The sequence below is a fragment of the Talaromyces stipitatus genome, genomic scaffold (genome assembly GCF_000003125.1).
Source record: "Talaromyces stipitatus ATCC 10500 scf_1105507295527 genomic scaffold, whole genome shotgun sequence".
Classification (NCBI taxonomy): domain Eukaryota; kingdom Fungi; phylum Ascomycota; class Eurotiomycetes; order Eurotiales; family Trichocomaceae; genus Talaromyces; species Talaromyces stipitatus.
Window position 1 is genome coordinate 3,637,449 of NW_002990114.1, and position 12,409 is coordinate 3,649,857.

The following is a 12,409-nucleotide window of genomic DNA, read 5'->3' on the forward strand; positions in this document are numbered from 1 at the left end:
GAGGAGTCTGGTTCTGTTTATCGTTTGCATTATATTGAAGTTAGCAGCATGAATTATAAAGAATTATAAAAGAGAGAATACGTAGTATTGAAGAGGTCATAATGTTAGGAAGCAGTCAACCAATCAGAAGCGGTCTAATTGGTCCCGGGTGCTTTTCGGGAAGGAAGGAACCTCACCTCACTCCAAAATCCTCCAACTTCCGAAGACAACATCCTCTCTTCGCTCTCCCCTCAAGCAACGCCAACGCAGTTCAATTGCCATCCTCAATTGCGTGTACTACACCACACGTCTCTTGACGACAACTTCGCAATGTCTCAACAACTCTCCTCCGCGCTCCTGCGCACCTGCGCCCGTCAACAACTGCCCACCACCGTCGTCGCCCGCTCTGCCATCGCCGCTTCGACTGCTAATGCTCAACAACAGCGAGGTGTAGCTAATGCCAGCAAATTTGAGAGTCCCTTTGCCAGCTCTGATGATCCCACGGCCACCCTGAAGATCCCCAATTTCAAGAAGTACATGTCCAAGAGCTCCCCGACGACGAACAAGGTGTTTTCGTACTTTGTCGCTGGAACGATGGGATTGGGATCTGCTGTTGGTGCAAAGGCTACTGTTCAGGGTATTTACCCTATGAATTGGTGACAAATGGTGCATCGTGGTGACGGTAAGCTAACAACTACAGATTTCCTCGTCAACATGTCCGCCTCCGCCGATGTCCTGGCCCAGGCCAAGGTCGAAATCGCTCTCGGCTCCATTCCCGAGGGCAAGAACGTACGTCCCCTCCTCTCCTCTTATACCTTTCTACAAACTAATGGGTATAGGTCATTATCAAATGGCGCGGAAAACCCGTCTTCATCCGTCACCGTACCGCCGATGAAATCAAGGAAGCCAACGAAATCGACTGGAAGACCCTCCGTGATCCTCAACCAGATGAGGATCGTGTCCAGAAGCCTGAATGGCTTGTTATGCTTGGTAACCACCCCCCCTCTATACCTCTTTCTTTTTTTTTTTTTTCAAGTTTTTTACTGATGATGGTAGGCGTCTGCACTCACCTCGGTTGTGTCCCCATCGGCGAAGCAGGTGATTTCGGCGGCTGGTTCTGTCCCTGCCACGGTTCTCACTACGATATTTCCGGTCGTATTCGCAAGGGTCCTGCTCCTTTGAACCTTGAGGTTCCTGCTTACCAATTCCCTGATGACGATACTCTTGTTATCGGTTAATCTGCTAGAAAAAAGAAAAAATATAGAATCCCCCCCCCCCAAACAAAGACCGTCCATGTTTCAATAATCAATCTCAATTACAGTGTTTATCTATGCGGTTGTTTGTTGTTGAAACTCAATTCATTTCCTTTGTTATATTACTAGCGCCTCGATTCTACCTTTTGGATTTGATGTCAATCATGTTATAGAGAAAAGAGGAAAGCGCTAAATGTACTATTTTTGATATACATATTCTTTCTCTTACTTCCTTCGTTCTAGTAGGCAGATAGGGTGTATCGGTAACGTCTTGACATTCTTTAACTTGGAAAGATGATTTCGATATTAAGTATATATTCATATTTTTATTCACTAGTTAAGTATCCATGTAGATGAAACCTATTTATGTCTGACCATCATGACCGAAGCAAAACACTTCCGTCAAACGTCATGCCTGATAATCATAGAGTTGAGATGTGTCTATCGAAAAAAATCTTTGAACAAATGAAATGGGAAAAAAAAAAAAGATTCCGCCACCTGGCTTTTGTTGTGATCATGATTCATGTCAATCAAATGAGAAATCCAGGCTTGCATGTCTTTAGCACCGGGGAATCTTTGGCAATTTTTCGTTTTGTTGTTGCCATGATGCAATGCAGAAAAACGCCGAATACGCCTTGCTCTGAGTATCGCCAAACACATAACCAGTCCCAAGTATGATACATGCTGAAATCAAATTCATATGTCGAAATCGAAGAAGCCGACGCCTACTAGGCTGGTCGAGAGCTGAAGGTATGAAAGATGTGGGAGGTGCCAGCCCTCGTCGCCAGCCACGTAGGTCAATCATTAGAACGGTATATAGGAGTTAAAAGGTATGCAGTTCAGAGAAAAGATTAAAAGTGTGCGATCGGAGCTGATACAGAACTACCGACCATATCGACAATCTTGCCGGCGACGGCAGCTGGGTATCCGCGAGAAAGCATCTCTTGCACAACGGCAGCGGCACTGGGGCGTTCTTCGGCTGCAACGAATGCACGAGTCATTGCTTCGTAGGTACTTGGTTCGCGTTTATCGATTCCCACGCTGTTGTAAATCTCGTAGGCTTTGGATATGTTACCCTCCGCAGCCCAGCCCTGGATCAATGTGTTGGCAATATAAGGTGTCATCTCGATACCGTGACGGCCCATGCTGCTGACGAGATCAGTGGTAGAGGAGACTTGACCGTTGGCGACCATGGCTTCGAAGAGGGCTTGGTACAGACAGGGTTGCACGCGGATGTCGCGGTTGGAGATGACGCTGTCGAATAGAGCGCGAGCTCCGTCCATGTCGTGGAGTACACAGCCCTTGGCGTGGATCAGAGAGGCGTAATGGACTGCCTCTGGTCGTTGGCCAGACGCTTTGATAGTCTCGAGAACCTGTTCGGCGGCTTCCATGTTGACCGGCTCCAAGGATGCGTGAGCGTCAATGAGAAGTTTATAGGTATGCATAGTAGGCTCAATGTTGCGTGAGCGCATCCGTTCATAGTAAGCAAGGATCTTGCTGCGGTCACGCTTGGTGTTGAGGAAATACTGAATCATAGAGTTGTAAGGAGCAGGACGAGGCTTGTAGTTTGGCATCGACTCCATTTCGTCAAACATCTCCTCGGCAAACCGTTCATCACTAACCCGGCAAAGAGCGTTGACAATGGTACCGTATGTGACGCTGGTTGGTCGGACACCGTTGGATCGCATCTCGGCAAAGTACAAAAGACAGTCATCAATACGACGAGCCTTACCAAGCTTGCCAATAAGCGCATTGTACAAGAATGAAGTAGGCTCGACACCTTCGGCGATAGCACGATGGAATATTTTGACAGCTTCGGTAGCTTCGTCGAAGGTCTTGGTAGACTCCTTCAAGGTGGTGATGTACAACCCAAAAGTATTTGCAGATGGAGCAGAACCGATTTGCAACAACTCTTGATGATACTGAGCGGCCAGATCGCGTTCGCCTACGGTCAGACAAGCAGCAACCATGGCATCCAGGATCGAACTCCAGCCATAGCGAACAGCACTGTATTGAGGAAGAAGGGGAACATCATGTCGGGCCATGGCAAGGATATCGTTGGCAATATTCATACGCCCGCATTTGGCAGCAGCGTTGATGAGCTTGGCATAGGTAATATACCGAGGATGGCGACCGAGACGACGAATGTTGCGCAACTTTGTCAGTGCTTCATTGAGATGACTATCGATTCGCTTGGACGTGGCTTCCAGTTCATCGGAGATGATCGAAGAACCACGGTAGTCTGTCGAGTAAGCATAAGGATCGTAGCTATCCTCAGAGGTGACAGAAGAGTTGATTTGCGACGAAGTTTCCGAGACAGGGGTGTACCGACTAGAACCAACAGACTGCTGTCTAGCAACAGGCACAAACTGGTCCTGCCATCTCCTCACGAGGTCAGGCCGGCTATCAGAAAACTTCAGAATAGCCTGGTCGACCAGACGTGAGGTGTACACATCCAGAGGTACACCGGTAGATAGAGCGACGTCAACCATGTGGGCAAAGCGAACAAGATGAGGAGCGTTAAAGGTAAATTCGTGGTTGATGATCATTCCCGCTTGAACTTGAAGAGCAAGAGTCAAATCGTCGACACTGAGTTCTGAAATACCCATGGGACCTAGGCTTGAAATAGCATGCTCGGCAATTGGCGAGACTAGGCCACCATTTTCCACCATGCATCGGACTAGAGTCATGGCAGCAGGAGCCGAAATCACCATACCGGACTCCATCATGAGAACCCGACCGAGAAGCTCGATAGCCTCATCAATCTCTTCCCGAATAGGCAATTGGACCATCTGTTGCGCAGCAGTATCTTTGCGAATACGTCCGAACATCTTACGAGCTTCCATCAACCCTTCCTCGATGTGACCGCTCTTGAGCAAGGCGACAGCATACATGGTGGTGGGTTGAATCAAATCCGAAGTTGTCTGATCGAGGTTGCTCAAGATGGCCCAGAATGTACGAGCAGCGAGCACATTGCCTTGTCGAACATGCAACGCTAGCATGGGCACCGCCGAGCCAATAGCATGCACGGATTCAGCGGCAAGCCGATCATACGATTCCACGGCCACTGCAACGCTTCCTGCGTCAGCGGCAGCGACGCAGATCTTGGCCATGGCCTGCTGCAGAGCGGCGGCTTGAAGATTAGATGTTGCCTGTTTCACAGCTTCTTCGAAATTCCCAGCATCGAGAGATGATTGAACGAGAGCGTCGCGGATGATGGTCGACTCGACAGCCTCCAGGCGAGATGCTTTGTCTTCCTGCACGTTGTCATACGACGAGCGAATGCGTTCAAAGAAGCGCATTCCACCCTCGCTTTTTCCGCATGAGAAGTAGGCTCCAACTAGAGCGGCATAGACCTGACCGTCTCGGCGTTCCACGATACTGAACACACCGTTATCGTCGGCCATTGCGAGTTCCCGGTATTCGTTGTAACATTCGACAGCGCTCTTCAAGTCGCCAATCTTAGCAAACGCGCGAATCATCGAGGGGAAAATGGCTGCATGAGGAACGAGTTTTTGCGTTTCCATGTGAGCATAGATCCGGATCATGTCTTCGACGCGGCCTTCTTCAGCACAAGTAATGATCAACGACTTGTAAACTTCCAAGGGAAAGACCATTTCGCTGTGTCGACTGGTTGCGGCATCGAAAAGCTTGAGGGCGATGGTGAGTGAGTGATCTTCTGAGACGAGTTCCTTCTCGATTTCGCTAGACCGGAACAGGAATTTACCGGGTTCCTCTAGACCGCCAAAACGAATGCGCTGCTTCTCAAGAGCGGCCCCTGAAGCGGAGATCTCGACGGCGCGTGAAACCAAAACTGCAATAAGCGTCTTGTATGTTTCCTGATTTGGGATGACACGGCGGCGTAGCATGTCGGAATATACGTCGAGTGCCTTGGGAACGGCATGATACGAATCGGAATGCAACTTGATAGCAGCTTGAAGCAAGGAGTTGTACGCTTCGACGGTAGGCGTAACGCCGTCTCTGAGGATCGCTTCGAAAGCAGCTGGGATATCGGCATACTTTTCCTCCACTGCCAACTGCACAACTCTGCCTGATGCAACGATGGATTTCGTCGCAGTTGCATCGATTGGCACCTCGTGGGCAGTCTCCGAGTCCACTGCATGTTCATCAGCAGCGGCGACAACCGTCGCTGCGTCATCCTCGGCTTCGGCATTTTCCTCCTGGATCTGGATTTCACGAGCAACGGCTTCTTCAACCTTGGCGCTGACATCGACGTTGACGGCAGCCTTTTTCAAGTCCCGCGGAGTTTTGTCCTCTGGTACGTTCTGACCCTTATCTGCGACTTCATCCTTTGGCTTCCATCCTATCCGCCTCTTGAACTGGAACTGTCTCCAATCGCTATCGTCACCTGTTTGCTGAGCATGTTGCCAGGCAGCATAGTACGCGGCTAGCCCCGAATCCCCCGAATTGGATGTGGCTTGGCCAGCCTTGGCACCGGAACCGGATGAACTGGATGCGTTCTGGAAGGTACTCTGGAGTTGGGATGTGCGGTGGAATTTGAGAGAGCTGGCGGTGGTGGCTAGCGGATTAAGGGTTGTCGATGACGAGGCGTATGTGGACTGCGATGCAGCAACTACCGACTGAGCGTAGCCATGCGTGAAGGCTTTGGCAAAGTTTTGTCGCGCGAGGTGAGTAAACGGCTTAAAAACCATTTATCTGGTGTGGTCCTCTTCAGGAGAAGAGGAGACTCTGATCAATCAGTACGAGAAGCTTCCTACAATGAAAATTGTCTGCACATACCTTCGGACCCAATTAAAATATCCCGTGCAGGTTCATTTGACGACCGATTGCCGTCAAAGGAACGCGCAAAATATTCCAGGTCGACACGATGAGAAATAAAAAGAAACGACGTGTAGTGTCACGCGAGACGTCTGTAGAAATTGAAACGTTGAAACTCAAGGGATTATGATGAGATGCGATGGTCCCTTTGTGTATTCCCTACTCCGGATGAAGAGTGGAGAGGTCGATTAATTGATGCAGATGATGAGATCAAAGAAAGGAAAAGGAGGGAGGACACGATAGTGATATACGGAGTAAGCAGTCACATCGATCGAGAGGAAAGAAAATAAGCGGATGCAGATGGATGCCTGGAAAGAGGGGCCGCAATCTCGGGGTCTGTGATTGGCCGACTGGACGGAGTTAAGAGTTGGCTGGAATTCTAGCCTTGCCCTAAGGACTTCGATGTGCTTCTACTATTTCTCCTACTACAAGCATAACTAGAGTAAGTATTCTAAGAGTATGGACTCGAAGCATGGATAGATCTGAACAAGATGAAGAAATTCGATCTGTCAGATGACCAGAGTTGGCGGGGATCGGAAGCACAGCTCCAATAACAGCGAGAACCAAGGAAGAAATAGGGAGCAAAGCAAGACATAGGGGCCAACAGCCGGACTGTGTCCTTGTCTCCGAGTGGCCGTTGCCGACAGCTGTCCCGAGTCTTTTTCTTGTGCCAGCTTTGACGTGACACATTAATTGAGGCATAAATTGGCGCTCATCGGGATTGTCAGAGTTTTTATTGTATGACGTCGTCGAGATGTCTGGGGATGTCTGGGATTATGTTAGCTAGCTGATATATGCAGCTCAATAATCTACATACCTCTAATTCATACAGAACACACTCAACAGAGTAAAAGAAGGGTTGTCCCGAACGGGCTAAATGGATCTCGGGGTTCATCTCGGCCAATCACAGGTCGCTCTCTCCCGCGATGCCCCTCGATAAGACCGAGGAGAGAGAAGAAACAACAAAACAAAACAAAACAAAACATCCAGATGAACAACAGCCCCCGATCTGACTGGTCATCGGCGTTACTGCATTGATAAAGACCGTTGCCAGCTATATAGTTTCAACACCATCACGCCCCATGATCCTCGATTGAATATCAACGCATTGCATTGATCGTCCCGCGAACGATGCCCGTCCATCCTTCCACAACCACCGCCGTGTCAGCACCAGGCAAGGTGCTCCTCACGGGAGGCTACCTGGTGCTCGACCGGCAATACACCGGCACGGTATTTGCGCTCGATGCTCGCATCCACGCTGTCGTGCAGCAGCTCCAGCGCGACCGAAACCGAAGCTCCAATCAGCTTACTGATAGCACCGAAACCCCGCAAAACACAGATGAAGCCGTTGACCCTCAACCCGAGAGCGTTGTTGTGCGCTCACCACAGTTCATAGACGCTGTTTGGGAGTACGGTGTAGAGAGGTGTGAGCAAGGTGGAGGGGTAAAAGTGACTCAAAAGAATGAGGGGTGAGTCGAATGAGTTTCTGTTTGGGGAGAACAGATCGCTGACGAGTAAGACCGAAAAACCCATTTGTCGAGACGTCCTTAAACTACGCTTTGACGTATATCAGCTACGTAGCCGACTCCAAGGATCTCGGCTCCCTCTCCGTTACAATACTGGCAGATAACGACTACTACTCTGACGCCAACCAACCAGGAAATAGCAGCCAACGAAACCGCGGCGCATTCCGTGATTTCGGTGTCAAACTGCAAGATGCTCATAAAACCGGACTGGGTTCCTCGGCTGCTCTTGTTACGGCATTAGTTTCGGCTCTGGTGGTCCATCGAACCATGCATCCGGAAGATTTGATTGTTGCAAGAGATAAACTACACAATCTAGCCCAGGCGGCGCATTGTGCTGCGCAGGGGAAAGTCGGGTCTGGATTTGATGTGGGTGCAGCTGTCTTTGGATCGTGTTCCTATCGGCGCTTTTCGCCTTCTATTTTGGAAGAGTTGGGTGATGTCGGCTCACCTGGGTTCGAAGAGAGGCTGTTTTCGACCGTGGAAGATTTAGATGCTAAACATCCATGGGACACTGAATTTATGGATGTTGGTATGAAACTGCCGCCCGGGTTGCAAATGGTTCTTTGCGACGTCGACTGCGGATCCCAGACCCCGTCAATGGTTAGAAAGGTTCTCGAATGGCGTAACCAGAATCAAGAGGAAGCAGATTCGCTTTGGGACAGTTTACAGGCAAACAACGAGAAACTCCGTCAAGAACTTCGCCGCAACGCTGGAAATCGGGCAGACCCAGAAACCGAGGCCGCGCTCGCTGACGAAGTCTCCAAACACGCAAGTATACTGATTCAACAATCACGAACCCTTTTGAAAACCATGACTGAAAAGTCCGGCGTCCCTATTGAGCCACGGGTCCAGACAGAACTTCTCGATGCTGTTTCAGCTGTCGATGGAGTGATTGGAGGCGTTGTACCTGGTGCTGGCGGATATGATGCGGTAGTTTTGCTGATTCGAGACGACATGGAAGTTATTCAACGACTAAATCAGTTATTTGAGTCTTATCAAAGCCAGGTCGAGGATGATTTTGGAGGGAAGATAGATCGGGTGAGGATGTTGGGTGTACGACATGGGTCGGAGGGCATTAGAGATGAGCAAGCTAATTTGGGGAATTATCTTGCATGGCTGTGATGACTTATGATAGATATGAATTATGCTTGGATGATATTCTGTTCGAGGATGATTGTGAAGATTCAGCTTCAGCCCTCGGTTACCTCGATAGACAGGAAATAATGAGGTATGGTAAGAGTCACGAATCATTAACATCACATATTTCAAGTGTATCAATATTGTGCTGTCTGGTCGCTTAGACAATTCGGCGCATCTAGACCTGTCCATATCTAAGCATTGGTCGACAAGATGTGTGAAGACATCATAGAAAATGAAGTTACCATACCGATACATTCCGCAGACTAACAATCTAATAAATTACACTCGGTCTTTTACTAGCGCATACACAACCGCCTCCCTAATCTCCCCCCGGACGGACGACCCGCCATCCTAAACAACCATCTTGGCATCTAACCAACTTCACTCTCCTCTCCAACGTCGATCTTTTCATCTGACTATCTTTGATTATACCTTTTTCGCAGCTAGCGAATTTTCTGGTTCATTGTGTTTTTGTCGATTGTCAATCGCTTCGTTTAACGGTTTCAGAGGATGGCGTCCAATGATGGGAACGTGGCTGCTTTGGAGGCCAAGGTCGATAAGAATAACCATGATAACGTCGAGACGAGTGTGGCTACGTCGAGTGCAGCAGCTGTTTTTGAGCCTAATACCAGTGAAAATGCTCCATCATCGTCAATAGACCCCGTCGCTGAGACGGCGACTGCTCAAAAGGATACTCAAGTGGACTCCGTCGCAGATACGGAGAACCAGGCAAAGGAAAAGAAAGATACAGAAATCGAGAATAATTCGTCTTCTTCCGCTACTACTGCTGCTCCTGCAGTTGAATCGACCGAAGAAATCCCCGCAGCCACCGTGATAGCCACCGCGTCCGCACCTACCCAACCACTCGCTTCTTCGTCCAAACCAGAAGTTCCCGAGACAGTCAAAACGACTGAAGAAGGCGAATCATCAGATCCGGCACAACCACCTAAAGAGACCACCGAAGCCGAAGAAACAGGACCAGAACTCGTCATTACTCTATTACTCACAACGGGGGCACGGCATCCATTCAGAATTGATAGGAAATATCTGAAACGACGGAGTGTTAAGGTCGAGAATGACGATCCATTTAATATGAGTGTGTATACATTGAAGGAGTTGATATGGAGGGAATGGCGGTCTGGTATATACACCCTAACACACACTGTCAGTATTCGGAGATTTTGACTAACGAGGATAGAATGGGAACCACAACCGTCGTCACCTAGTTCAATTCGACTTATATCCTTTGGGAAATTGTTGGATGATAAAGCTCCTCTTTCAGGTTTGTCTCCCCTTCCACCATCAGGACTATCGTCAATGCTGATAGGTTGTGTAGAATCAAGTCTGACCCACGACGCCCCCAATGTAATCCACATGACCGTCAAACCGCAAGAAGTCGTCGACGAAGAAGACGCCAAAGGTGGAAAATCATATTCTGCGCGCGATCGAGAAGCGACGGACCGCAGTCCTGGTTGTCGATGCATTATTCTGTGACTTCTGCTCTGCGTTTTAAATGAATTGCGGCTGGACTTCGACGAATACGCATCTTTTATATTTTCATATTCGCGATACCCTTTCTTTCTTTCTTTTCTTTTCCTTTTTCATATTTCCTGAACTTTATGGGGTTGTATCAGTTATATGCGACCCTCCTTCAATAATATTCTTCAGGAATAAGATATCATCATCCTCTTGTTTGCCATTCGTTCCTCTCTTTCCCTTTCTTTGCTGTCATATAGGTGTCCTGGTATTGAATTCGGTGTTAAGAGAAAATCCACTTCCATCCTTTCATTTCCTATGTTCTGTTTCATTTAGCATGCTTTATCCCTGTTGTTTCTCCCAATGTATGTAATTAATCGGTCGATATATGTATTTATTTCTGTGTGTTTGGGCATGTCCGATCTTCTGATTGAGGATTGCTGTCTTGCGTCTAATTAATGATTTGACTGTTGCGATGATACAGCTTGCTTCGAGACGGATAGATGTGATACTCTTCTTATCTAACTGTTTATCATTCTGAGAAGACTGATTGGAAACTCTCGAATAATGGACAACAATGTATTCATCTATCACCTAGCATCCATAACCCTATCTGACTAACCACCCTACCAATCCATCTTAAGCCTCTTCTCCATCTCATCATGAATACTAGGCGGTTCACGGAACTCATCACCTATATCAAAACAGTCAGCCCCATCCCCCCCATAACACCATATACAAAAGAAAGAAAAAAAATAACATACCATGAAAAACATCCTCCCACCCAATCTCTGTATCTCTCCCCCCCAAAACCAAAATATCCTCATGCAAATCACCGCCCATCCTGCGCGCCCCTCCCAAAGCCATAGGCACAAATTTACTATCCCTCACAATCTTGAGCTCCATACCACGACGGATCGGTTCTGCCATGCCGTATACTCGTCTCAATCCTTCCATTTTCATTGCATCTTGGGTTTCGCGCCAGGCTAGAAGGCGGGCTTCGAGGGGGTGAGTTGATGTTGGGGTTTGATTGTTGGAGATAGAGGAAGGTGAGCCTCGGGGGGGTTGCAGGGTGATGTTGTTGCGTAGAGTGTCGGGGAGACCTGGCGCGGAAGGGGCACCTTTGCTGGGATGGGGGAGGGAGGCGTAGTTTCGGCCTGTAGTGTTGGTGGTGTGGGAGGCGTGGGTTGTTGAGGGTGTGAAGCGGAGGGACTGTTAATAGTGAAGTAAGCATTGAGTCTGATAATGAGGATGCAGGTTATATTCAGTTGGGAGGTGGACATACCATTTTGACTGTTATTATGCTTGTCGGATGATGTAGTGATAAGTTGATTATAAGATTCGATGATGGTGATCAATCAAACTGGTAGAGAGGCAGATTGTTGCAGTTGACAGAGCTTATGTGGAGCTGTGAGTATAACCAGCGGCAACTTAACCCAGGCAGACGTTCCGCGCGTTGTCTAGTGACCGGCATCACGTGACGTATCCTCTAGAATAATTTCATCGCGGCCGCCGCTCTACAACATGGAACATCAAAATCTCACAATCAGCTCTCAACCATGGCGACAACTCTGTGCTCGCGGACTCTCATCCGCCATCGAACGATAATCCCCAAACCAACAATCAGAGTCCGACAACCCTACCAACGACAATTCGCCTCTTTCACCCGATCAAACAACTCCATCTCAACATCTCCATCTCTATACCGCTCCTCAATCCTCTCCAAACTCCCCACCACCCCCTTCACACCCACCCGAACCTTCACCTCAACCTATTTACGACAAGCAACATACAACCAAGTCCGCCGCGGCTGCCGCAAAGAACAACGCGCCCGCCGCGGCCGTTCCCCCGCCCTCGCAAACAGGCCCGAAATGAAGGGCGTATGCCTCAAAACCGGAATCACAAAGCCCAAAAAACCCAATTCCGGCGAACGGAAAACTGCTAGAATTCGATTGAGCTCGGGGAGAGTTGTGACGGCTTATATCCCTGGGGAAGGACATAATGTGCAACAGCATAGTGTTGTTATGGTTCGAGGCGGGAGAGCGCAGGATTGTCCGGGAGTAAAGTATCATCTTGTTAGGGGGGCGTTAGATTTGGTATGTTTTCCCTCTCCTTACTGTTTAAGGTGGGTAGGTGCTGACTTTGTAGGGTGGTGTTGCGAATCGATTGACGAGTCGGTCCAAGTATGGTACCAAGAAGCCAAAGGCTGATTAGGTGGATAAAGTTTTGTACTTG

General features: G+C 48.7%; 6 protein-coding genes across 6 annotated transcripts, besides 1 other annotated feature; 4 read left to right on the forward strand and 2 right to left on the reverse strand.

Annotated features, from left to right (window-relative positions):
- Positions 1-309: 309 nt before the first annotated feature.
- TSTA_093680 (ubiquinol-cytochrome c reductase iron-sulfur subunit precursor) lies at positions 310-1,217 on the forward strand (the record flags this gene model as incomplete). Its single annotated transcript, XM_002479040.1, has 4 exons — positions 310-616; positions 680-768; positions 819-969; positions 1,036-1,217. 4 exons carry the CDS (start codon positions 310-312, stop codon positions 1,215-1,217), a joined length of 729 nt encoding a protein of 242 aa, XP_002479085.1.
- Positions 1,218-2,083: 866 nt separating this feature from the next.
- Positions 2,084-5,905, reverse strand: TSTA_093690 (pentatricopeptide repeat protein; the record flags this gene model as incomplete). Its single annotated transcript, XM_002479041.1, has 1 exon — positions 2,084-5,905. One exon carries the CDS (start codon positions 5,903-5,905, stop codon positions 2,084-2,086), a length of 3,822 nt encoding a protein of 1,273 aa, XP_002479086.1.
- A 1,088-nt stretch (positions 5,906-6,993) lies between these two features.
- Positions 6,994-7,017: a microsatellite.
- A 146-nt stretch (positions 7,018-7,163) lies between these two features.
- TSTA_093700 (phosphomevalonate kinase) lies at positions 7,164-8,680 on the forward strand (the record flags this gene model as incomplete). The annotated part of the gene is made up of 2 exons (XM_002479042.1): positions 7,164-7,501; positions 7,552-8,680. 2 exons carry the CDS (start codon positions 7,164-7,166, stop codon positions 8,678-8,680), a joined length of 1,467 nt encoding a protein of 488 aa, XP_002479087.1.
- A 528-nt stretch (positions 8,681-9,208) lies between these two features.
- Positions 9,209-10,192, forward strand: TSTA_093710 (uncharacterized protein; the record flags this gene model as incomplete). The annotated part of the gene is made up of 3 exons (XM_002479043.1): positions 9,209-9,839; positions 9,897-9,980; positions 10,035-10,192. The coding sequence occupies 3 exons, from the start codon at positions 9,209-9,211 to the stop codon at positions 10,190-10,192; spliced, it is 873 nt and encodes a 290-aa protein (XP_002479088.1).
- Positions 10,193-10,800: 608 nt separating this feature from the next.
- On the reverse strand, positions 10,801-11,462 carry TSTA_093720 (20S proteasome maturation protein Ump1, putative; the record flags this gene model as incomplete). The annotated part of the gene is made up of 3 exons (XM_002479044.1): positions 10,801-10,868; positions 10,939-11,386; positions 11,460-11,462. The coding sequence occupies 3 exons, from the start codon at positions 11,460-11,462 to the stop codon at positions 10,801-10,803; spliced, it is 519 nt and encodes a 172-aa protein (XP_002479089.1).
- Positions 11,463-11,733: 271 nt separating this feature from the next.
- TSTA_093730 (putative mitochondrial 37S ribosomal protein MRPS12) lies at positions 11,734-12,388 on the forward strand (the record flags this gene model as incomplete). The annotated part of the gene is made up of 2 exons (XM_002479045.1): positions 11,734-12,270; positions 12,323-12,388. 2 exons carry the CDS (start codon positions 11,734-11,736, stop codon positions 12,386-12,388), a joined length of 603 nt encoding a protein of 200 aa, XP_002479090.1.
- Positions 12,389-12,409: the final 21 nt, after the last annotated feature.